General features: G+C 42.1%; 1 protein-coding gene and 1 long non-coding RNA gene across 2 annotated transcripts in view; one reads left to right on the top strand and one right to left on the bottom strand.

Annotated features, from left to right (window-relative positions):
- The window catches only part of dacha (dachshund a), a 143,294-nt gene that overhangs the window by 83,534 nt on the left and 33,485 nt on the right, over window positions 1-26,275 (top strand). Inside the window, exon 3 of the mRNA XM_056730633.1 lies at window positions 514-645. Coding sequence (XP_056586611.1) covers window positions 514-645 — 132 coding nt within the window. The remainder of the gene's footprint in view (window positions 1-513; window positions 646-26,275) is intronic.
- LOC130407590 (uncharacterized) overlaps window positions 13,562-26,275 on the bottom strand; it is a 67,876-nt gene continuing 55,162 nt past the window's right edge. Inside the window, exon 5 of the long non-coding RNA XR_008904664.1 lies at window positions 13,562-14,125. This is a non-coding gene — a long non-coding RNA (uncharacterized LOC130407590). The remainder of the gene's footprint in view (window positions 14,126-26,275) is intronic.

The raw sequence follows: 26,275 nt of genomic DNA, 5'->3' as shown, positions 1-26,275 counted from the left end.
GTGAGGAGGATTTCTAAATGAAGCGTGTGATAGGGTGCATAGGGAGAAAAACGACAACAATAGTGATGGTTACTTAAAGGCTTTTGCTCATCCTCATGTCTTTCAAACCTGTTTGACTTTCTTTTTTTCTGCAGAACACAAAAGAAGATATTTTGAAGAATGTCGGTAACCAAACAACATTGGCCCCCTTTGACTTCCATTGTTTGGACACAAAACCACTCAGACATTTCTCGAAATATATTCTTTTTTTATCCACATAAGAAAGCGTCAGATGTATGATGTAAAAGAATGAGACTCAAACTGAGGTTCGTCCGCTGAACGATGAAAGAGACACTTCCCACACTGAAATCTGATCACAAGTGGTCACAGGAGACGCATTTGAGACGCATGTTACTACCAGGTGTGAACAGCGATCTGTTTCGGGTGACCACTTGTGATGGGATCACCTGAGACAGATGTTAATAGCAGGTGTAGACATCCACACTTAACTCTCTGTGTGTGTGTGTGTTACAGGTCTGACAGCGGCAGCTATGGCGGAGGCTATGAAACTCCAGAAGATGAAGCTGTTGGCCATGAACAACATTCACGGAGCCGGAAGTCAGAACGGTACAGAGTCAGAGAACGAAGAGCTGAACTCCAGCGCGGGTGAGAGTCACACACTCATGTACTGATGTGTACTCACATAAGACTACAGAACATACACACACCCATCATACACACGTGTTATTTTTGACTTCCAAGGAAGCAAGACGGAAAATGAACTATGTGGGCCCAGTCTGTGAAAGTCTTTTTTGTAACTTACTGTTTTCTACATTAAATCATCCTATAGAATGTAAAGAACATTCTGTGAAAAGAATCTTGATATTATCATTGACTGAGTTAGGTCATGTCAAAGATGGAAATCATAGTGAAATTAATAGTTGTTGGCAAACTTTGATGCTTGTTGTGTCATACTTAGATTTTGTGGCGCTAGACTGGAATTAAACATGTATTATTATTATTTGTGGAGTATATAATATATGGTATTATGCAGTGGGAGGTGAATTCAGGTAGTTTGGGACACTGTTTGAAATTGATCTAAAAAATGTTTTAACCATGTGTAGATGTCAGTTATCAGGTATTAAAGGGATAGTTCTGTCACCATTTACTTGTATACATTTCTTTGTTCTGCTAAACACAAAGGAAGATATTTGGAGAAATGTCAGTAACCAAACAGATCTCAACCCCCAGATCTGTTTGGTTACTGACATTCTCACAAATATCTTCCTCTGTGTTAAGCAGTGCTTAAAAATGTACACGGTGTACATTTAAACTGTGTAAAAAAACTGTGTTAAAAGTTAAAGTTCAAATTAGGTCTGCCAAACGATAAATCACGATTAATCGCAACCAGAATAAAAGGTTGTTAATATTGTGCATGTTAATTTTGTATTTATGAAAACATACATACATGTATATATTTAAGAAAAATATATAAAAAATTATCAAATTAAAATTGAATGTAAATATAAATAGATAAATATTTCCTTAATAAGTATTCATGTATGTGTTTAAAAATACAAAATTTATATGCACATTACACAGACATTTATTACTTAAACTCAAATTTTCATTTTGGATGAGTTTAATCGCGATAATTCAATTGATTTTTAATGTTTAGAGTTCAGTAAAGACACCTAGGAAATATTAGCTTCTCATGATACATGCATGAAAGGGTTAACTTTCCAATCTACCTGAATTCACTGTATTATATCAGCATATATAATACTTATAGACAGACAGATAAATATAAAGATTATACTTTTTAGCCGTTTTACACATTAAATCCCTTAGAGCAAAGCGAAACGCTCCTCTGATGTATGGGAGTAGACAGCAATTTACTTTGACCAGTTTTATGATTCACTAGCTTTGAATTACTAAGCAGCGCAGGCCATAGATATTGAAAATATCAAAATAAAGAGCACTGTTAGGAAACGCTCAACAGTCTAATCACCTCAGCACACACACACGGACACGTGACCGGAGGTAATGGCTTCTCGCCCATGTACTCCTCTCCGTTCTTCAGCGCTTTATTGAAGCTAATGACGTCTTTAATGTTCCCCACCTGACTGTGCATTTAGATTGTGATGTTACCATCACAGCGCGCACACACACACACACACAGAGTAAAATGTCATTCTTTATTATCACAGTGAACCACTGTGAACACAGACACAAATGCCATCCGCTGTTATTGCCAAGACCAATAACACACACACACACGCACACAGAGCGTGTGTCTGAATATGGAAAGCAATGCTAGTAGAAATTCACAGCTTGTGTTTTTTCAAAGATTGAAAAATCTGATAACAATAAACAAATACATAAAACAATATAAAGAGATGAAATGCAGAATGTAATAAAATAAATGATACAGATCATTTAATGTGTATAATAGTTGCATAGTTTATAGCAACTTAAATCCCAGCATCTATCAGCTCATCCAATCAGAATTGAAGTTTTGTCTTATTTGTGATCAGCTCTCCTTCTGTCCATACAGTTTATTTCATTAAGACACGACGAAAACAAACCATTTATAGGTCAGCCCTCTGAGACTCCACGCACGCATCACCTCTGAATTCGCTCCATGCGTGCGACGGCGTGCAGAGAGAGAGACGGAGGCTGCACGCTGACAGATAGATGATGGAGAGATGAGGAAGAGACAGCGGCAGGGGTGGAGAGAACACGTTTGTCTCTCGCTCAATCACACATCTCCTGATGTAGTCTGGCTGCCGATAGAGCTAATGTTGATGATGAGAGAGAAAGGCAGAGATAGAGCTGCATCAATGGAAACTGAGAATCACACAGAGTCTAATTTCACTCCTGTTTGCGGATGTCGGCGTGCTGAGTGAACAACATCATCGCACAGAGTAACTGAGTAAGCGCTGGCCCAGAGTGCAAACGCTGAAATGATAACCGGTTGTTTGCGTGGTGTCAGATCTGATAAGTTTGAGACTTTAGGTTTACGTTTACACTGCAACTTCAATCCGGTGTCACATCACTTTTGGGCATTTAATCCTGTTCCTTATGTATTTTCTGGAATGACATCACATTCAACTTACAAAATTGTGTCCGCATTTATATTAAAGCTGCAATCTGTCAAACTTTTTGGGTTTAAAAGAAACCAAAGTTTGTTATTGAGCAAGCTCATAAAAATCAATGTTAGAAAAGATCTCCGTACAATAGCCTACTGTATCCAACAGTATAAGCTTATAATAAGTCATATTTAATATGGAGGGTTTTAGCAGCAACAACAAAAAAACGTTAAGTGGCCAGAACTTCAGGTAGACCTTTTTAAATAATTGAATACAATTTATATATAATTCAAAATTCATTTATAGTAATATTCATTAGCAATTTTAATAAATTATATTATAACCAAACACAGACCGAAAGTTAACTTTGGGCCAAACGCGTGGATCCGATTAAACCAGTTATGCTTAATACTTTAAATTAAGCTGACAGGTATGATTTTGCAAGAACTGTTAGTTTAATATCATTTAATTCAACCCACAGATACAGAAGTGTGTCGAGTAATCACAGTTTTTAGTTTCAAACAGAGATGGCGATATTGAGTCAAAGGTTGCAGACTGCAGCTTAAAATCTACGAAGTTTGTACAGAAAACAGTACAGATACAGTAGTTGTTAATAATGGAAATACAGAAAAGCTGCTGGAGAATTTTAGGCATTTCCAAACATTTTAAACTTAAGTTAGTGTCTGATTTTCAAACTTTAGTACGATATGACATATTTTGGGTATGCTGTATAATCACGATACCGTAATAACATGCTTTGTTATACATTTATTGTTGTTCATTGATGTTACTCTTTAAAATTATGTTAAAATGTTAATATTAAATAAAGTACATTGACCATTGAAGAAACTAAATTAGCATTTAAATTATTTCAGAAAGAATGGTTTATATGCAATAAAGTGATCATTTAGAGGCACTTGAACAATTTATACTTTTACTACTGTGTAAGATACTCTGATTTAAGGTAAATGTAAACAATTATCCTAACATGGAATAATTCACTGTATTGCCCACAGTGTTGGGCGTAATTAGTTACTGTAATCTAATTACTTTTCCCTTGAGAAAGGAAAGTAAGAGATTACTTTAATCTTTACTGTAATTTAATTAGTTACTTCTGATGGAATTCATCTAAATCTTGTGTCATATTGTGTGTGCAATAGTGGAATTGACATCAAAGTCTAACTATAATCCACGCTTTAATGTATAATTCTCACATTTGTATTACTTTGGTCATGTAATAATTCTACTTTGCAGTTTTCTATTATTTATTTGAATGAATTTAAAGAGCCGTTTCATGTCAATCCTTGAATCACTAAACTATTAAAGGTTGATGTAGGATATAGAAAGTAATTAGTAATACGTAATGAAATACTTTTTGGAGAGAGTCATGTGTACAGTAATCTTATTACACTATTTAATATGTAATCAGTAACTAGTAATTTATTACTTTTTCAGAGTAACTCACCCAACACCAATTGCCCACAGTTACTATATTGCGCAAATGAATAATCACGCTTAACCGTATTATTGAAAGTCTAGTTGGCCTGACAGTTTTTGGGACCATACGCAGATGTTTAATATTGTTTTTGTGATTTCGTTTATTAATTACAAATACATAATAGGTCAAATTTGTGAATACGAAGATTTCAAAGTCGGAGTTCTGTTGTGTGTGGCTGCTTAACATTTATTACAAAGTATTTTTTAATTGCATCCAGCGTTCCAAAGCTGTGGGGTTCAAAGAAACTTTAAGGACCCAGAGAGACGTTTGGGTATTAAACCAGACTTTCAGAAACTCCAAAGCAAGTACAAGCCGTCGGATGCATTTGATTGGTTGCTTGTTTAAGGTTGAGAGGTAGTGGGTGTCTTGGAATCTGATCAAACTTCCATGCATCCCTGAAGTTATACAAACACCCTCTGAAGCAGCCGGCCGGCAGTTTTAACCTTTGTCTTTACCTCTCTCTCTTTCTCTCTCTCTCTCTCTCTCTCTCACTCTCTCTCGCCAAGACGCTGCTCGCTCGAGGACAACTACAAAGTCCCGATGACTGTTTTCTTCTCTTTCTTACTTTTCCTTGCTTTTTTCCTGTCCCCCCTGAACCCTCTTTTTTGTTTCTTTACATTCCCACAAGATGTGTTTTTGGTCCCCTCCCCTCTCGCTCTTGGTGGCAAGCTCTTTCCTTGTTTTTTTTTTTTGAAGGAGAACTTCAAAGAGGAACGGCTAATCTGTGCTTTTCCTCCGCCGCGTGGATCGTGCCACAAAAAAGCCAGAGCTATCTGCAGCAGGCAGTCAGTAGAGATGGGCTTGATTTCAATCTCTCTCTCTCTCTCTCTCTCTCTCTCTCTCTCAGCGCTCAAACGATAACCCCGCCCTCGCCACGAAAGCAAGACCGAATAATAAACACAACAACGCCCACCAATGATGTTTTTGACAGGGGCTGAAGTGACTTGACTGGTCTCAAACATGCCTCCCGCACAATCTACAGTAATCCAATTATTTGGCATGAAACAAGTCACTCCGCCGAGTTTATGAAGTAGCACAAAGTGTCCCGAAGTTCTTTCATTGATTTGTGATCGCGGGCGCTGAGCGTGCCAGGCAGGAAACCATGTTTCCGTTAATACGGCTCTAGACGGTACAGGGAGTAAATGGGACTTCCCGCGAAATTGTGTCTTTAAATATAAATACGCTTCCCCAAACCCCTGTAAACAAGAAAAAAAACAGACTGAGAGGGAAAAAGAGGATTAGAAAAAAAGGCTCAAACAGTAACATGTGTTTCTTGTCGGAACGGCGGTGGAAGAATAGGCGAACGAAAGAGGCGACTCATTGGTCTAATGGAGAACTGTCATTGTGAATCACTGTCACAAATGACATCAGAGAAGAACTGATATATTTTTCTGCCGAACGACTGACAAGTTAAAAGAGAAATCCCATGCATTATTTAAACGGGCTCGGGAATCTGTCAGCCATGTGATTTGCCGCGTTAGCAAAAACCAGGTGTGTGTTCAGAGAGAGAGAGAGAGAGAGAGAGAGAGAGAGAGTGAAAGAGAGAGACGCAGAGATTGCGGGGCTCAGATTTGTGTATGTTGCAAATCCCTAACTACCAAAGCGGTCAGCACTTTTATTTCTTCTTTTCTTTGTCTCTCACATATCCTTTCATTTTGCCATCACACTTCCAAGAGCTTTTCTCTCATCAGAGAGAAACTGTCAGTCTTATTAAATCATACCGGACTGTTCTTGTGTTGCTACCCACAATCTCACTCCCCCCCCCCTCTCTCTCTCTCTCTCTCTCTGTCATTCACTCACCCTGTCTCTCTCTCATTCTCTCTCACGCTGCTCTAATCTAATTGACTAAATTTACGAGCTAAAAGCAAATGACCAATATTGATAATTGTCCAGAATTACATGTGTTTGAACATGACCGTTACAGCAAAGAGAAAGAATCAACCAGGATTTTTATACTGCTTTATATCTGTAGTTTTTCATGTCCTTTGGATTCTCTAATGAGTCCCAAGATGATAAAAATTAAATTTTACATCAAAATGCAGTGAGGAAATGAATTGTCTAGACAAAATTATTAAAACCAATAAGCATATGTTTTATATTTTTATTGGTGGACAAACTAAACCATACAGGTTCTCTTCTCCTTCAATTGTATAATTACAGTATGTAAAGTAAATTTCCAGTCTTATTTTTTTAAATGTCATAAAAATATCACATCGGTTTTCAGCAGCATTGCATTTGAACAAAGAAAGCTTGGTTTTACATAAAACAATAGATTTCTGTTTAAAATAGTTGGCCTAAAATATGGGTTGATGTCAGTCAAATGTTGCTGAACCACACCTTTGGTTACTCTGCTAGGACACCCGTGGGAACTGAAGAAGAATTAAAGTCATTTAACTGTCATATCAGTTGGTTTAGTAATTGTACAAATAGTTGCGACTAAGGGAAGGTTGACATCATTTCATAATTTGTGATGCAAGTTCATTTATAATTTTCTGTTGCATTATATAGACTTTCCAGTGTATTATTTATATTTTCACGTTTTTTTATGAAATAGCAGAATACAAAAAATGCAAACATTTGGACTGAAACATGAGCCAGACGTTTGACACTTTTCATGAGATTCACCCTAAAACTGACTGCATGTCCCTACCCATAATCCCACTGTAACCGGAGACACTCCTGTCTCCTCGATGCTCCCATAAACGCCATCATTTGATCTCAGTTAGCCCTTTGTTTTATGTAAAATATTGACCGTGTCGAGCGAGAGAGAATTGGTGTTGATCTTGTGGCCGAGGTGAAGGGGTATCAGTTTTCTGTCTCTGTTCTCTGTTCTCTCAGACTTCAGCTCACCTTTTGAACTCGTGTCCAGAATCAGACATTTGTTAGGAAAAGAGATCATTCACAAAGCAATAACTGCACTTGGATCAGCTGTGACTGTATATGTGATCTCACATTCACAATAGTAGAAGTAGAACGTGAAGTTCAAAGGAACTGAATGTGTATTGTTCACGGTTCCACAATAGCTTGCTTGTTTGCTTTTTTCTTGTCACTTAGTTTGTTTCTTCCTAAAATCCTGTTAATCTTCAAGCAAGTTTATTTTTGCATATTCCGCAGGTTATTTTTTGATCTTTGGCCTTGCATGAAGCCTCAATTCATCAATCAAAATGTTAACATTTCAAATCAAAATAAATCGATAATCTTCTATCATCTTGCACAGGACATCCATAACATCTTAACATTCAGAAGTCAGAGATTTACATCGTCCCATTTGGCCAGAAATTTTAAATCACGAGCAGGACATCAATACTGTTTAACATTCAGATCATTATAAAGCAGTTAGTTCCTAGCGTGTGCCGAACATCTTTACACAATGTTGTTCATGTAATATACAGCTGGATGAATGAAGAGACCATTTTCTGAATTTATTATTTATAGGTACAGTATCTGTTTAGGTCAAATGTTAAACTACTAACAATATCTTTTAGTTGCATTTATTTGCAGATAATGAATACTGGAGAAACAGGCCAAAACAACAGAAAAGATGCTCTGTATTTTTTCAGACCTCAAATACCAAAATATAAACAAGTTCATATTCACTTTCAAGCAATAATACAACTGTCATATTTCTACATGTATTTAGGAAAAGTTAAAATAGTATTCTTTAGGTTATAACATTGGACAGTTTTCATGTGTCTTTACAAGTTTTTCACATTGCTGTTGGATGACTTTAAGTCACTCCTGAGGTTTGATTTTGTTGTAAGTCAACAGACACTGGACTGAAATGACCACAATACTTCTAGAAATGATGATTAAATATACATTTGGAATATGCTCTGTTAATTTTATCGGCTGGTGTTTATTCAGTACTGATTCAAGTCTTTTTTTCAATTGCTCGAGAAAGTTTTGGTAGTTCAGAGGTGGGAGATCATCTACTTTTATTATATCGGTCTCTTTTAGTCTCTCCTGCTGACTTTTCAGAAAACCTCGCCCAGTCTTCATCCCCAGACTGAAATATTCATCCAGTTATAATTCAAAATTAATGTCCCATAAATCATCACCCCATCGGGGCACGGGCTACTTGCTGACCATTTCTGAAGTGAATGGCTCTTAACATGTATTCGCTTACACGTTACACTTAAACACAAACAACACAATTTACCCAGGAGTCCTCTCTCTATCTTACACACGTGTTTTAAAATTGTAATGGAACACACAGACAGCCGAACGCTATAGGTTTATACACAAACCTGTGGAGCAGAGCTGCATGGATTAGCCGGGCTGTCTGTCAGGATGCAGTCTGTCAGATAAACAGATGGCTCATGCAGCAGAGGAACACATGAAGGAGCCGCATTATCCTCACTCACCGGCTCGTGCCTCATCTTCCTCGCACCGCTCCTGACCGACTCGCATTTACCTCCGTCTCCGGGTGACCGTGCATTCATCCTGAATGAATGTCTCATAGAGACTGTAAAAGAGATGCGTTATATACATTCATTTAGGCACATCCTGAACCTAAATTGCTTTTATTGAGGTGACAAAAGGACAAACTAGGGCTGCGTAATATATCAAGATTATTGAAACATCCCAATATGGATATTGCAATGGTTGCCATTAATTGTCTGATTTTAGTGCTACAAATATTTATAGTCAAAGTTTGAGGTTAATGGAGAGAGACTGATGTGTGTTACTGTAGATGATCAACAATCGGAGGAATGTGACGCATGTATGTTGGTATTATTGTGTCATTTATTTATCTACAGTATTTTTTATATATTTTTTACCACTATCTAGTTGTATGTAAACTGCTTTGCAACAATGCAAAAGAAAAGTGAAAAGAGTTATTTAAATAAAATTTAATTAAATACAGTATAGTTGTAAAATATTTTTATTAAAAATATTATTGATTCAAAACAATAAAATATTATTCATTCAGATCTTGTTTTACAAGGGCTATAAAAACACAAAGTAAAGCAAAATTCATCTGAGGTTATCCAGGTCATTTATTAAAGGGTTAAACAAATTAGCATCATTACTACTTGTTCTCTAGACTACAGGTTATACAAAATACAAAAATGATTTAATGAGGACTGTCTTTAGAGCTGTAAGCTTTTTTTATTGATATTTCTACTGAGAAGTAACATTAAAGAAAATCGGTGTCACAACAGTCACGATTAAATAATGATTGTAATTTCAGCCGTCATCTATGATTTTCCGACAAAAATCAGTTTGACATCATCTATACATGAGTTTAAGTAAAACAAGTATATAAAGCAACCTACAATTGTATTCATAGTTTCATACAGAGGTGGCGATAGAGAGGTGAATGTTACAGATTGCAGCTTTAGGATACTTTTACTCTATCAAGATGACTATTAACAACCAAATCTTCCTTTGTTTATAAACTTTTACTTTGAACACATTTTTCAACTGCTTAGTTTTCCCAAAAAACAGATACCCCGCTGTCCCCATCCAACATTCTGCTGTCTAGCCAAAGTGCTCCAGTCATCAATTCTCTCAAGTAATTCTCACACCAGAAGTGTGTGAACAGGTTGAGAGTGGCTGAGGAGTATGTAACAAAGTCCTTGTGAGTATGTGTCCAAAGCTCCTGTATTTAGTCTCAAACCCCCGGTTCAGCTAATGGGAATCCATCCTGTGTAATGACCCGCAGTTCCTGTCGGTAATGAGATGTGGGAATTGCCCGTCCGTTCGGCCAGATGATGCCGTATTAACGGACTGGGCCAAGCAGGACGGACGGGGGGCTGCCCGGAGCCCCAATGCCCCGCCTCATTTTTCATCCGCCCGACACCGGAGCTGGCGCGAGGGTCCGAAGGGGGATTGATTTCAAATGAGCCTCAAAATGACGTCTAATGAAAGTCCATAAAGACGCTGGACTCTCCACTCCAAAACAGGCAAACTGGGGCGGCCTGACTAGAATAAACACTTGAGAAGCTCTTGCTTCCCGTCGAGGCAGGCAACTCGGCCCCAATCTACAAAATTGTCCAACAAATGCATTTATGCATTTTCCAGCCTAGCCGGACACGATTGTATTGTGTTTTTTTCCTCCTCTAAGCCACATTTCCCCAAAAGTGTGGCATACGAGAGTTGCCCGGGCCCCCATCTTCGGCGTCGCTCATTGATATGTAAACGCAGGGCGATATCAAAGAGACATCTTTTCAGGGATTCTATGAAGCGCGTACTACTTATGATCAAAGGCTGGTCGCCGTAAACCGTTCAAAGAGAACAGAGTTCTCTGATGGCCATTAATGTGTGTCTGTGATAAGAGTAAGTGAAAGACTGGGCCATCTTATGCAACACAAAGGACCCAGGAGAAACACAATATAGGATTCAGTTAGTGAGGCTGATGAGATGTTGAATATTCAGCTGGAGGTGGAGGTGGAAATATGACATTCACAACCGAGAGGCCTCCGCAAGAATAGCAACTTATTTACAGAAACTCACAGGAATATTTAGGTTGCACCTTTTTGTATCATAGTTTTTATAAGTTTTTAAAGTTTTTGTCAAACAGAAGTTCACACAGCATTGCCTTGTGTTATGTGAGTAGTTGCCAAATAAACCGTACCATATGTCCCATTGTGTGTCAGAAAGAAAATTGAAAACAAACTGTTAATAATGCATTATTTTATATTATGAATATAAAATAGCATAAGAGAGAGTTAGTTTTTTCTACATTTCGCTCAACTACCCTTAAACCATACCATGTGTCTAATGGTGTGACAGCAAACATTTTGACTGTTAATAATATATTGTTTTCTATTATTCATATTTATAATATTAAATATAAGAGAGATATATCATCATCGTTACTTTTTTTTAAACGGTTTCTCACACCATAGGAAACGTGCGGTCTATTTGGCAACTACCTGTATGCACTAAAACAAACAATTGTACATTAACACCCACGATTCATAAATACATTCATGTTTATTTTTAGGTCTGAAACCATGTGTAGGCAAAAAGCACAAACTTATGTTTCAACTTTGAAAAATGAAATGTTTTGAACCCAGAAAGTGATGTATATTCCTTTTGAAGATGTTGTAACTAGAGATGAGCCAAAGATCGATATGCAAAAATTCAAATAAAAACATCCGATTATTAGAAAAAGGGTCGGTCTTATTAGAATGAGAATCATACGAATTAGCAACCTTGTAAACTAGTTATGAATTCCTGTAAGATTGTGTTGAGAGATCAAGCCTAATAGTTTTGGTATGACGCGGTATTAAGCTGATCTTTTAAATAATAATACAAAATTAACTCAAAATAAAAACTATGTTTTGTTTGCTAATATAAACTATTATATATTTTATTTTTAAGATATTTTGAAGAATGTTGTTAACAGCCCACCATTCACTTGCATTAGTTACAATAGAAGTGAATGGGGGACTGTACTGTTCTGCTCTGTTACCAACATTTTTCAAAATATCTTCTTTTGTGTCCTGCAGAAGAAACAAAGTCATGCAGGTTTGAAATGACAAGAGGGCGTGTAAATGATGATAACATTTTCATTTTGAAAGTGAACTACTCCTTTTAATCTGCTTTTCAGTTGTCATTTATGTACGTTAGTTTGATTTTAATATAATGCATTAGAAAATACAAGTATTGGATCAGGACTCAGATATTCAAAATAAAATAACTCCTATCGGAGGCATGAAAAAGGTGATCAGGACATCCCTCGTAAAAACTTAGGGGCGGTTTCAGTGCACCGTTTTCAAATAATTTTTTTAAAAATATTTCCATTTTAGTAGATCATCTGATGTTAATGTACCATAAGTGACCCTACAGTAAGTCTCATTTCAGACTAATGAAAATGTTTTGGATGTCGGCATGTGTTCCATTTAGTCAAATCCAGATTAAACGAGGGAAAACTAATATTGTATAAACAAACACCTTTTGCACATTTTTCCTACATTTTTTCCTGTGTTATTATACCAACTGAGATCCAGTGTCTTCTGCTGATCCCCGTACCTGTTTTCTTGCCCAGCGTTTTGCATCCGTGTAGAAACGTGCCGAAGCTTTCACTCCCGTCAAAGCAGTTAATCTCCACCAACTTTATCCTGCTTCTCACAGCAATTAACACTTCATTAAAAGAGCTCTTTAATCATTTTCACTTTCAATTCAAACACTTTTACATCCAGTCTCATGTGGATTGCTCTCACATTGTTCTGGGAGGGAATTAATGACTTTAAATTGATATGGTTTTCCCCTCCATCTCTCTTGATTGTTGCATCTCTGCTACTTTGTGTAAATAGAGTTTTTTTCACCCCAAACCCAAAGCTTCTGGCACTCCTGTGGGGCTCTGTGCGGAGGTGTTTTCATAAACGTAAAGACGTCAATGCTTTTGTGTTTTCTTAGTCATCACAACATCTCTGATACAGAGCAGTTTACAGCCAGGTCCCTGTGCGTAATGAGATTTGCCGTTGAGCAAAATCTGTTCGACTGGCCTGAGTTGGATGTTAGTGATTTGATGCAGTGTATTGCATTAGCTGCAACATGAAACAGGAGCGTATTTAAGGTTGACTTGTCAAAGTGCTTTTCAGAAACATCATAGCATGCTTGATTACAGTAGGAAATGTGTCGGTAATGGATTTCAAGGTAGTTGAGAGCGAATCCTGCATGATACACTCATACATAACATAAATGCAGTGGTTCACCATATACTGCCATTTTAGAGATACATTTTTTTATATTTATTCTTTCAGCTCTTTAATTAAAAAACCTCTCTCTCAAAGCTACGTCTTTATTAAATGTATTCCATTTAGCAACCTACATTTTTAAACGCACAACCTTGTCTGATTCTTCACATCTTACAATGTTTTAACCAGGGTTGCCAGATCTGCATAACAAACCAACCCAATGACCTATCAAGTGTGCTGATTCACAATATACTGTCATATTTTCTCCATTTGAGAGATAAATCAACTAATGATTTTTTGAAGATTTTTCAAAGATCAAAACTAGCCCAAGACACCAAAACTCAAAATATTCCACTTCTGTACCACACGTTTTACACTCACTGTTATGAATTATACAATTTCTTATTGGAAATCACTGTTTAGTCACATGAACACAGTCTTTTTCCTTAACTTAATAATTACAACCGATGAATTATATTCTTCTTTTGACCAACGGAAATAAAAATATCCCAAAACTACCAAACTTGGCAACCCTGGTCCCAACTCAAGCTTGGCTTTTTCCAGAATAAATCCACCAACCAGTCGTTTACAAAAACATGCTTTTTTGTCCAAACCAATCCTTCTCTAGAGCAGATTTTGTTATATTTGTATTTACCTGTTTGCATCACACTCCACAGCCAAGAGCATTCACGTACACTAACTAGTGATCTACGCAGATGTCGCATCACCATGATGGCTTGGGCTGATGTATAGCCGTGAAGGTTGTCCTCCTCAGGGGGCTGCAGCGTGTGAGGTGTGTCGGGGTGTGGGGGGGACATCTGTGCAGAGCAGGGTGGGTACGGCGAGAAGGGCAGCCAGAGGGGTGTCTGGCACGTGTGGAGGGATATAGAGATCTCAGCGGGCACCTAAAACACATTCACAGACGAATACATGTATTCACTCACGTCCTTCAGCCACGTAGGCTTAAAACACGCAGACACAGATGTCGCTCTTGACACTGTAAAGCATTTCTTAAGCACTATGTTATACACGGACAAGATATTCCTCCAGGCCACAAAGATGGGAAGTGTGTCAGCTGTGGTTCTGCAACATTTTTCCAAAAAATGTAAATCTCTTAAGTTGTTGCAGCCAGGTGCACATTTAACATGAGTTTAGAAGATTCAATTAAATACTAGATCCATCAACCAGTGTTTGACTAGAATCAGATTCCTCCTTCATTTATTTTGATTATTTTTATTGCAAACCAGTCTGGTCTCCAGTATATAATGCATCAGTATCAGTGACCGAATCAGTGATGGGTTGTGTTATACCTGCTTAGCCATATCATTTCAGCTCCAGATCTTGTCAGGCAAAATGACAGAACTGACCAAATTCTTGTGAGATCAAAAACGTTCAGTGTAAAATGTCGAAATTTGTTATTTTTTTTTTGTCTAACTAATGTATATTAAAATTAAGAATAAATGTAACGATTAATAAAAAAAATATGATAACTAATTTTTTATTTTTAATGTATTATGGCTTCAAAGCAAACCAACTGTAGTTTGATATTAATTGGTATGCACACAAAAAACATGATTAAAAAAAAAATTAAACTGAGTTATCTCATTTTGGAACCAAACTCTTCATAAATATATAAATTAAGTTTTAAAAAATAGTTTGACATCTTTAGATAATTAAAGGCACAATATGTCATTTGGTGCCTCTAAAGGTCGCAAAACATTGACAAAGGCGTTAATTTGGAAAACATTCAATACAACAACATTTTCAAGCAAGTTTTTTAGAAAATTTCAAGCATTTTTGTCTAAATAATGTATATTAAAATATTATGCATTCTAGTATAGTATATGAAAGTTTTTTACACATTTTTTGACAACTTTAGGTAATTAAAGGCACTATATGTCATTTTTTTCTACTGGAGGTCACAAAACAAAGGCTCTTGGAAGGATGTTAGTTGTTGTCTTCAACTCTACTGCCGTAGGAAGTCAATCCAACATTACTCACAAATCATAACGTAATGAAATGAAGTTTTATAACCACTATGTTATAATATAATCCAACTCCTTTACCCAATGGAAACGACAACAGAGTGGCGCTATACTTCCAACAGCTACTTCCATATTTTTAATGAGACTCTGGCTGTTTTGCCATGAGGTGTTCAATTGCAGATCGATCGGCACCATTTCTCTGTATTCAAACATTGTTGAAAAGATTTGGGATAATGTAAGTACACAAGTAAACAAAATATATAACAACGTGATAGTGTTTTTTTGTGTGGATATTTGTACATATTGTGCCTTTAAGGCAAAGTATTATGTTGTGAATGTCGTCTCTTTACACCCGCCAACCAAAATACGCGCCAGTGAGATGAACAGTAGGGCAGATAACCTGCGCTGTGTTCATGCGGTTGTTAGCCTAGCGTATTTGTCATTAGCCTAAATTTGCATGCACCTTGTTGAGCGCGGGGTGACGTGGTGGGGGATTCGGGGGGGTCTTAGTTTGGCCAAAAGCACAGCTGTACTGCCTGCCGTACTGATTGCCTCTCCTTCTCTCGCCCTCATTTATCTTCATTTCTTCCCAATTACACCAAATTAGCAATAGTCTCAGTTGCATTACCAACTTAATCCCCCCTTTTTTTGCGGGCTGCATTATGCGGTGGCAGATGATTCCTTGGCGGGAGTCAGGGTAAACAGCCATGAAAATGCCACCCCGGCAGATGGCGAGGCCCACAAGAAATATGACAAACAGAGTGCCAGCGTGCCGTCCTCTGCCCGTACCCGCTACAAGCTGTTAATTCGCTCCCGGACAATTTCTGTATGTGTGTGTGTTTGTGTGACTGTGAGGATTTTTTTCGGCGTAACAGTATTAATGAATGTGTGTGTCGTGCAGTATTTTTAGCTTTAAATAGACGTGGCAAGACCGAAGTATTTTGTGTCTTAACATTAGAAGACTTTTTGAGAGGTTTGACATTCATTTGCATGTATGCATCTGGCAGACACTTTCATCTGCGGCTCACCGCACAATGCATTCTGGGATTGCGCACTTGCTTTGTACTGGACAAAAATGACCTTGCGCACACTACGAACTTCTTGTCTAGGTCACATTTTGACGCAAATCTTTCTGTTTCTAAATGTGCGAGAGCAAGACATTTAACCGGCGTGTTTGGTGTGGAGTAAACACACTCTCTCTCTTCCTGATGCTTTGCTGACCAAAGAGACTTTTGAAGACATAAACATACACACACACTGTTTACTGCGCCACACACAGACACAGCCGTCATAAACACATGCGACCGCTCAAACAGGGGCCCGAAGACCCTGAACCCATCACAAGTCCAAACAACCCGGCCGAGAAGACAAACCCACCATGAGAAACACTAGAATATGTGTATATTTCTATGATCAAAGCTCGCGTCTGATTACGCTTTTAGTCATTTCTTGAGCAATACTTTGTGTTTAGTAATGACGTGGAGCTTTTAAGACACCACACGTTTGACCTCAATGCTAATGTGCTGGCCAGTATTATTTCTCCAGGCATTGACTGGTGGGAAGGTGCAGGTAAGGGTGGGCGTTGATGGCAGATGGTCGATCTGATAGGCCAAAAACAGTGAAGGAACGAAGGCAGTCTTTCTACATTATTGTTGGTTTTACCTCTAAAAACTAACCTTACTTAGGGATGAGTGGTGTAAGGTTTTACATTGATGCATTTAGCAGAGGCTTTTATCCAAAGTCTAATTTTAAGGGATACATTTTATTGGTAAATTTGAACCCGGGAATTTGAATCCACAACCTTTACGCTAGGTTTGATTTCAAGATATATATATTTATATTACATTACGTTGCATTTGGATGTGTGTTTGCATCTGAAGTGTTGTTGTGTTGCTTCATCTGTGTTCTCTGTATTGAATTACAACCTTTTATTGTAAAACTGTAAATAGAGAAAGTGCAATTGCAGACTGTGACATGTTATTGATTTGAAAGGAAACACGCCAAAGCAACAAACAGGAAGTGTTATATGCATCTTTATATGAGGCTACACACTGCGATTGTTTTTTTTTTTTGTCTTTTTCAGCACAAATGTCTAAAAATCTAAATATAATCAGTGGAGAAGCAAAATGACATACGATATCAAGTCCGTTTTTCTGGTAAAATAATAAAAATTAAGTGAATGTTCAAAACAAGCAAAAAGATTAGAATTTTTTTTTACTTGAATTAAGTTTTGTAGACGTCTTTTTTATTTGCATTCAGAAACAATATAACAAAGAGTACAAAAAGCAAACACAATAAAGACTGGGGACAACAATCAATACAGAAAAGTATTTAATAAAAACAAATATTTTACCAGAGGTTGCATTTTCAAGAATTAACAAACATTAAACAAATGAACAAGCTAACAAAGTTTTTGTCTTACCCCATTAGCAAACGCACCTAACTTTGTTTTAGAAAACAAGACTGAACAATTTAAGTCATTTTGCTTGTAAGGTTAGTATTAAGTAAATGTGTTTTAATGTAAGAATTTTTACAGACCAGAAAGCAAATACGAAGAAATTCATTTTTCCAGTTCACAGTTTAAAGGAAATGCTTGTTTACATGATTATCTGTTTGGGCTTGAAATGCGGGGGATCTGTGTGTTTGTCCAGCTGTTTCGCACATCCCTGGCTGATACAGAGTAGAAAACTACAAAAAGAAATTGATAAAAATCTAGATAAACAACTCCAAAAGTGTCCCAAAGTTCATCAAGTACGCGGTGAACGGCGTATCTTCACACAAGCCCATGCATGCGTGTCGCAAATTCAGCGACGTTTTTTGCAGAATTCAGTTAACTAGCTCTGTCAGCGTGTGGTTAAGGAGCATCGGCGTGATGGACACATTCTCAAAGCATGAACGACAGCTGGATATGATGCAGAAACGCAGACGCTCTCCATCTCTTCTGCTTGCTTACTCTTCCTCTATCTCTGCTGGCTGGCATCACTTTTAGGCTAATTACTTTAGCAGCCAACACTGAAGGAGCTCTTGGACACGACCCAAATGGGCCATCAGCACCGGAGCTGAGGACGGTTCTGCCCTCGGCTCGCTCTGATATACTGCGAGCGTACACACATTTTCACAGTCACACAGACATACGACTTCCAGTGATGTTAGCCTGTCACGGAGGTCAAAGCCGGTGAGTTATTGGATATATAATAAAACAGAGAAACTGTGATTTGGAAGTGTGGAGATGGGCTAATTTCTTCACCGTGCGGTTGTTACGACGCCCATTTAATGATGTCGGTGGAGGGAGGCAGAGGCGCACCCGTATTTGAGTGAAACGTGGGCACTTTTTTACCCAGGGGTTTGTTTTTTGTCAAAAGCAACAGATTTCAAATATTTTGGTTTAGGGCTGTTCAACGATTAATCGCATCTAGAATAAAAGTTTGTATTTATATAATATTTACCTCTGCACTGTGACTATTTTTTATTCATTTATGAACACAAACACATACATATATATATATACTTAGGAAATATTTGCAAGTATATATAAACATTTACTTACAATTTAGATTACAACAGATTAATAATATATAGTTTATAAATACAAAATGAATATGCACAGTGCACAGACATTTAATTATGTAAAAACAATTCTGGATGCCATTAATCGTTGAACAGCCTTACTTTGGTTATATGAAGGTTACCTTTTGAAACTTCTGTATGTTTGTTCAGAATTGGACAAGAGGAAATCACATGGAATTTGCAAGACAAACCCTTTGGTTCTCAGTCCCTCATAAAGGCATAGTTCACCAAAATAATGAACTTTTAAATTCGCGACTTTCATCTGTGAAACACAAAAGTTTACAATGTACACAAATAATGTGGATGGTTGAAAAGCTTTGAACTCCAAAAATGACAGGAAAAGCTTTATAAAGGCACCATATTCGTTCCATATGAATCATTCGTCATAATTTAAGACTGCATCATCCGAGCAACCAGAGATGCAAAGTTTGTAACAGTTGTATAAAATTATTTTTCGTTTTCCATTGAAATAAATATAGTCATTCACTACAGGTTAGGGAAAAGATAAAGGAATAAATTATGGGTAAAATGTGTGGCAAACTTTTTTGGGGTAAACTAACCCTTTACTCTGATTATACTCCACACCTGAATTTTTTTATTGTGAATATTAAAGTCTACATTACAATACAACTACTTTAGAAAAATCTATAGACATGAAGCACATTACGCAGAGTTGGTTTTAAAAAAATCAGTTTACATGCTATTATGACTTCATTAAATAGGACGTGTATTGCTTATGGATTGTTTATGTGCATCATATATCGAGAATCTCATGGTTTTGTTTTGGTTTTGTTTCGTTTGTCTCACTCACTCTCTCTCACACAAACATGTGCGCGCTCAGGTTCGGCCTCAGGTGTTTGGGCACAGGCATTAGTTTATCAGACTGTTTTCCCCGCTCATTCAAATGACTCCCTGATGAACAGCACCCCCGCATTCTACAGAGAGAGATTTTAATTCGTATTATTATTAAAAGAATCACTCACTGCAATCTGTTGCAAAAACACCATCTGCTGGATCACTCGTAGGACCTCCGTTGCTTATTAGGCAGAATTAGACAATGATTTCCTCTCCTCCGCTTTGCATTCTTTCGCTCTCTCTCCCTCTTCTTTCCACTAATTCGACTTAAGTTGTTTCACGGCACCTCGCGACTAGCTTTTCTGCCGGATTTCATTCCAGTGATTAATTCCCAGATGTCACCTGCTCTGGGATGAGCTCCGAGTGATTGGCGGAGAAGTTAACCATTTAGCGGCAGTCTCAGAGGATTCTGGGATTGGTTAGTATTTTGCACAATTATGGTCCGTTCGTACTAAGAACGATTACTATACAGATAACTACATTAGCGTCCAAACTAACTTAATCGCGCAAACAGCAGTTTCACATTTTGATGGCGCAAAACCCTTTGAATTTGAATGGATTTTGATTGGCTGTCACATGTCTTTTTATTCATGAGCTGAAATATAGGTTCCCTTTCTGTCGGTCTCTCGACGTTGTGTCGAGAACGACAGATGGGGTTCGCCCTTGAGAACCAATCAACTCTGACTACTATAGAAAAGGCCAATGAAATTTGGCGAATGCAATTTGCATGCCGGGCTCCGCCCCCGGAAATCCGGTATAAAAGGAGGCCGGCGTGCAGCATTCACTTACCTTTTGTTCTTCAGAGCCATCGCTCATGAGTACAACTCAGGATTCAATCCTCTACAACTACACGCTGGTGCTACGACGTGTTACAGCGGATCGTCCCTTTCTGCAGCGACCTTCCCCTGGGCGTCTCGGCGGTTCCGGAGGTGTTAGAGATTTTTTCTAAAAGTCCTTTTCAGGACTGACTGAGCATTCTCCAGCGCGGCATGTCCCGCTGTTCTCTCGGGTGCGGCACCCTCATCGAGGAGGGGGATGGACACGATCGCTGCATTAGGTGTCTGGGCATCCAGCACACTGAAGCAGCGTTCGTTGACACATCTGCCTGCACTGCGGGCAGATTGTCATTCAGAAGTTGCGGTCACGGGTGGCTGTCTTCCTACGGGAACCAGCCACCATTTCGTCTGCTACCCGGGCTGTGACATCTGTGGCTACGGCCCCGATGACCACCCACGTTAGCAGCGTTAGTGATACGGGGAACTCTGCGAACGTAAACCCGCCAGCCAAGTGCTCACGGGCCGATCGCACCCCGATTCGCTCTTCTGAACGTTCCCCAACCGGCGGTGGCATACCGTCCGGATCCTCACGCACACACTCGGAAACGATGTGTGACGTAGATGAGATGTCGCTCGCAGCATCGGAGGGAGACTGGCATCCGACTCTGCCGAATCCAAACTCCACCCCCAGCGGTCGAGTTCAGGAGGAAGCAGAAGTGATGTCATCCGTGCTAACCCGGGGATACGTGGTTCCCGAGGTCGGTGCGCGGTGCAAACCGCGCCCACCCCGGGTGCCATGTTTTTCCCGGAGGTGCATGAGGAGCTGTGTAAAACTTGGAACGCTCCTCTCACGGACCGTTCCAGTGAAACCAGCTCCGGCTCCCTTACTTCCCTCGATGGTGAGGCAGCCAAGGACTGCGTCGAGATCCCCCGGGTGGAACGTCCGCCTGCGGTGCACCTGTGCCGCGGACGGCTACCACCTGGGGGGGGATCGACCACTCCTACCGTCCAAAGCACGTAAGACTTCGGCATCACTGGTGTCGAAAGCTTGCGATGTTGCGGGCCAGGCTGCCTCCTCTCTCTATGCCTTGGCCATCCTGCAGGTCCGCCAGGCCAGGGCGTTGAGAGGGCTCCACGAGGGTAAGGCCGACCCGGGTATAATGCAGGATCTCCGTGCCACCGCTGACAGCGCTCTACGGGCGACTAAGGCGGCGGCACGGGCCCTGGGTCGGACGATGTCCACGGTAGTGGTCCAGGAGAGACACCCCCGGCTATACCTTGTGCAGAAGAGTGACAGCAAGGAAGTCCGCTTTCTTGATGCACTCATCTCGCAGGGTGGGTTGTTGGTAACACCGTCGAGGACTGCGCTCAGCAGTTTTTTGACGGCGAAGCAGACAGTGGCAATTAACCACATTTTTTTCACGCCGCGACTCGGCCGCCTACAGGCCTCCGAGATCTCACGTGACGTCTGCTTCCCTGCAACCCAGGACCCTTTCGACATCGGCTCCGGTTCCTGTGCCCCCACAGGCGGCACCCCGGAAGCAGAGGTCGAGGGGGAAACCTCCACCCCGTCAGCAACCTCCTCGCGAGAAGGGACACTGACGGGAAGACCCCAGGGAGAACAAGATCGGGCCCGAACCTTCACAGCCACGGCTCTGATCGGTCGGTACGGGACGACTCCTGCCTCGTCACCAAAGCCGGGCCCTTGTTAGGGCTTGGCGCCCACTTACTCACTGAGTTTTCTGTTCTCCCCGGGTTTACTTGCAGCCGATCGCACACTCCACTGGACTGTGCTCGGCGAACCGACCTCACACCCTGGCGAGGCGTGAGGTCGTACACATATACGACAGCCGTCACCACTCTCAAACCGACAGTGCGTGCCGTTGTCCCGCCAGGCAGGTAAGCAGGCGGAGCAAAAACCTTCCCTCCGGGGACTCCCCGCGACATGGTTAGCTCCGCCAGCCGACGAACCACCCCCCGTGGGAATGATGAAGCAGACCGTCCCCTTGGTCACCCTGTCACAGTCCCTGGGAGCTCGAGAGCTGCCCACACTGTCTCGCTGGCTAATGAGGGCGGTCCGTCTTGGTTACTCGATCCAGTTCGCCAGAGACTCACCCAAGTTTCGGGGCATCATCTCTCCCTCTGTCAGAGGCAGGGACGCCTCCGTACTTCGGGTAGAGGTCACCACCCTTCTGGCAAAACAGGCATCGAGTTCGTCCCTCAAAACCAAGATGTTCAGTGGGTCACCACCCGCACTTCATCGTTCCCAAGAAAGACGGCGGGTTGCCCCCAAAGGCTGCGTACCCTGAACAGAGCACCTTCACAAGCTGCCATTCAGGGTGCTCACACAGAGGCGCGTCCTGACATCTATGAGGTGTCAGGATTGGTTCGTGGCAATCGACCTGAAGGACGCTTACTTTCATGTCTCGATCCTCCTCGACACCGGCCGTTCCCACGGTTCGCGTGCGAGAGGCGGGCATATCAGTACAGAGTCCTCCCTTTCGGTCTGTCCCTGACCGCCCTTTCTCCCTGAGAGGAGGAAGGCGAGCGGGTACTAAACTATCTCAGCGACTGGCCTATCTTGGCACACTCGCGAGATCTGTTATGTACACAAAGGGACCTGGTGCTCCGGCACCTAGGTCGATTGGGACTCCAGGTCAACCAAGAGAGGGGCAAGCTCTCCCCAGTGCAGAGCATCCTCTTTCTCGGTATGGAACTCAGCTCTGTCACCATGTCGGCACACCTGTCCGCAGTTGTGCCCAACCAGTGTTGAACTGTCTGAAATGAACATTTTAGGCAGACAGCGGTCCCCCTGAAACAATTCAGAGGCTCCTGGGACACATGGCGTCCTCGCGGGCTAATACCCCTCGAGTTGATGCACATGACACCGCTCCAACACTGGTTTCAGAGTCGAGTTCCGAGGAGAGCGTGGCACACCGGCAGCAGGCGCATGGTGATGCCGCCCTGCTGCCGACGCACCATAACCCCTAGTCTTTATGACTTTTTCGACGGACTCAGGTCCCTCTGAGCAGGTTATGAGGCAGGTCGTGGTGACGACTGAAGTCTCCCTGCAGGGGTGCGGTGTAGTGTGCAACGGGCACGCAGGTGGGGTGTTGGACGAACCCCCGCCTGCGCTGGCATATCAATTGCCAAGAGTTGTGGGCTATGCTACTTGCACTGAGCAGGCTACGGCCTCTCGTGCGAGACATGCACGTGCTGTTCCGAGGACAGCACTATAGCTGTAGCGAATACAGATCGTCAGGGTGGCGTTCGCACACAGCAGCTAAACACAACTTGCTCGACGCCTCCTCCGGTGGAGTCAACAGGTGACTCGTTCCCTGCAGGCCACACACCCCGGGCAAACTGAACTAGACAGCCGACGTGCTTTCTCGCCAGTTTATGCCTCGTGGAGAGTGGCGACTCCACCCCCGTGCAGTCCAGCTCATTTGGAGGCTGTTCGGGTAGGCCCAGGTAAAACCTGTTCACCTCCCGTAACACCACCATTTGCCCGCTTGATAGTCCCTGCCCTCGGCACGGATATCCTTGCGCACAGCTGGCCGCGGGATGGGCGGAAGCACACCTTCCCCCCCCCAGGAGCCTTCTTGTACAGACTCTGTGCAAGGTCAGGGAGCAGGAGCACCAAGTGTTATTGGTTACACCACACCGGTCTAACCGCACTTGGCCTCAGAGCCGATGCTCTGGACAGCGACTCCCCCTGAACCATTCCCCTGACAGAGGACCTGCTCTCTCAGGGGAAGGACACGTTCTGGCATCCCAGATCAGACCTCTGGAACACCCATGTCTGGTCTCTAGACGGGACGAGAAGATCCTAAGATGGCTACTCCCCCTATACGGCTGAGACCATCACCCAGGCTAGGGCCCCATCTACTAGGCGGTTACACGCCTCTAGACGGTGCCTCTTCTCGTCCTGGTGTCTTTCTCAACGAGAAAGACCCACTGAGGTGCTTGATCAGGATTGTGTTCCCCTCCTCACGAGACTGGAGACTAACATCTCCCTTCCACACTGAAAGTGTATGTAGTCGCTATTGCCACTCATCACGACTCAGTCGGTGGAAAGTTTCTAGGGCAACACGACCTGGTCACCAGGTTCCTAAGCAGCGAGAGGGCGGAATCCGCCTCATCTCCGCTCCATACCCTCTTGGGACCCTAAGTGGTCCTGGGGAGCCTCAGGGCCCCCCAAAGAGCCCCTCGGAGGTTCCGATCTTCCTCATAGAGTAAGACGGCCCTCCTGACGGCGCTCACTTCTTTCAAGAGGGTAGGGGACCACCGAGCATCCTCCGTGTCCCTGGATTGCCTTAAACTCGGCCCTGGAAACTCTCACGTTATCTTGAGACCCAGGCCCGGATGCGTGCCCAAGAAGTTCCCACTACCCCCTCCGGGGCCAAGTGGTGAACTTGCAGGCGCTCCCCATAGGGGAGGAAGACCCAACCCGATTAGTGTTGTGTCCAGTACGTACTGGACCGCACGCAGAGCTCTGAAGCTCTGACCAGCTCCGTGTCTGTTGGAGGACAGCAGAAGGGGAAGGCTGTCTCCAAACAGAGGCTGGCGCACTGGGTCGTGGACGCAGTTACGACGGCATTCCGATCTCAGAATATCCCATGCCCATTGGCAGTGAGGGCTCACTCCACACGGAGTTTAGCCACCTCCTGGACACTGGCAGAAGCGCCTCTCTAGCAGACATCTGTAGAGCTGCGGGTTGGGCTATGCCCAAACACCTTCGCAAGGGTTAACAACCTTCGCGTAAACCCGGTGTCAGCCCACGTCCTGCGTGGCGACATGTAGGACTGGCATCCGGGGGGGCGTATGCCTGCGAAAGCACCTTTCCACCCTCTAACAGGTTGGGTCAGTGTGCTATTTACCTTTTCTTCTTACCCGAACACATCGCTAAGAAACTGGTACCTCACCAGCCTCCCTTCTTACCCAGACACTGGTTAAGAATAGGCATTCCATCCATCACCAAACAAGCACCCCCTGGGGGCTGGCTGGGCAGAGCAGCCTTCCCCCTTAGGCCGGGATACCATGTGAGCTATCACAGATAGCTCTAACCGGACCTAGTGCTACCGGACGTCTGTAACACCTCCTCCGTGGGCTGTTCCGTCTGATGTATCCTCATGAGAATGGTTCCCACTCCTGGTAACCCATGAGCTTCCCCAGGTGGGCCTCCACCTCGCGGTTAACTACTCAGTCCGCACGTTCCATGCGTTCTCCTCCAAGGACGAGACCATACCTATATCCACCATATTCCTCCCCACGGGTAGGAGGTGGCCTCTGTAGCGCTTCTCTGATTAAGAGTCGCGCTTACCCGGTGTAAACTGATCTGGATGGCCTCTCGCCTATAGAGAGCTAAGGCCCCGTCCGTGAAAGTTACCGGTCAGGGCTGTACCCATCTTTCTCCAAGAAAGCTCTGGAACCCCCCGACCACCACACTGGAAGGTTACAGTCTCACGAAAGCTTCGAGATGACACGCCCAGGCTTGTTACCGTCGCTTCGCTAGAGATTGTGACGCGATACAGCGTTGTGGCGTTTTCCATAGGCAACCCCATCTGTCGTTCTCGACACAACGTCGAGAGACCGACAGAAAGGGAACGTCTTGGTTACGTATGTAACCTCAGTTCCCTGATGGAGGGAACGAGACGTTGTGTCCCTTATGCCACGAACACGTATCGTATTCTGCTGCAGTTTGAGAGGTCTCAGGCTCTTCAGAACAAAGGTAAGTGAATGCTGCACGCCGGCCTCCTTTTATACCGGATTTCCGGGGGCGGAGCCCGGCATGCAAATTGCATTCGCCAAATTTCATTGGCCTTTTCTATAGTAGTCAGAGTTGATTGGTTCTCAAGGGCGAACCCCATCT

The sequence above is a fragment of the Triplophysa dalaica genome, chromosome 19 (genome assembly GCF_015846415.1).
Source record: "Triplophysa dalaica isolate WHDGS20190420 chromosome 19, ASM1584641v1, whole genome shotgun sequence".
NCBI classification, from domain to species: Eukaryota; Metazoa; Chordata; class Actinopteri; order Cypriniformes; family Nemacheilidae; genus Triplophysa; species Triplophysa dalaica.
This window is presented reverse-complemented; position numbering and strand designations above follow the sequence as displayed.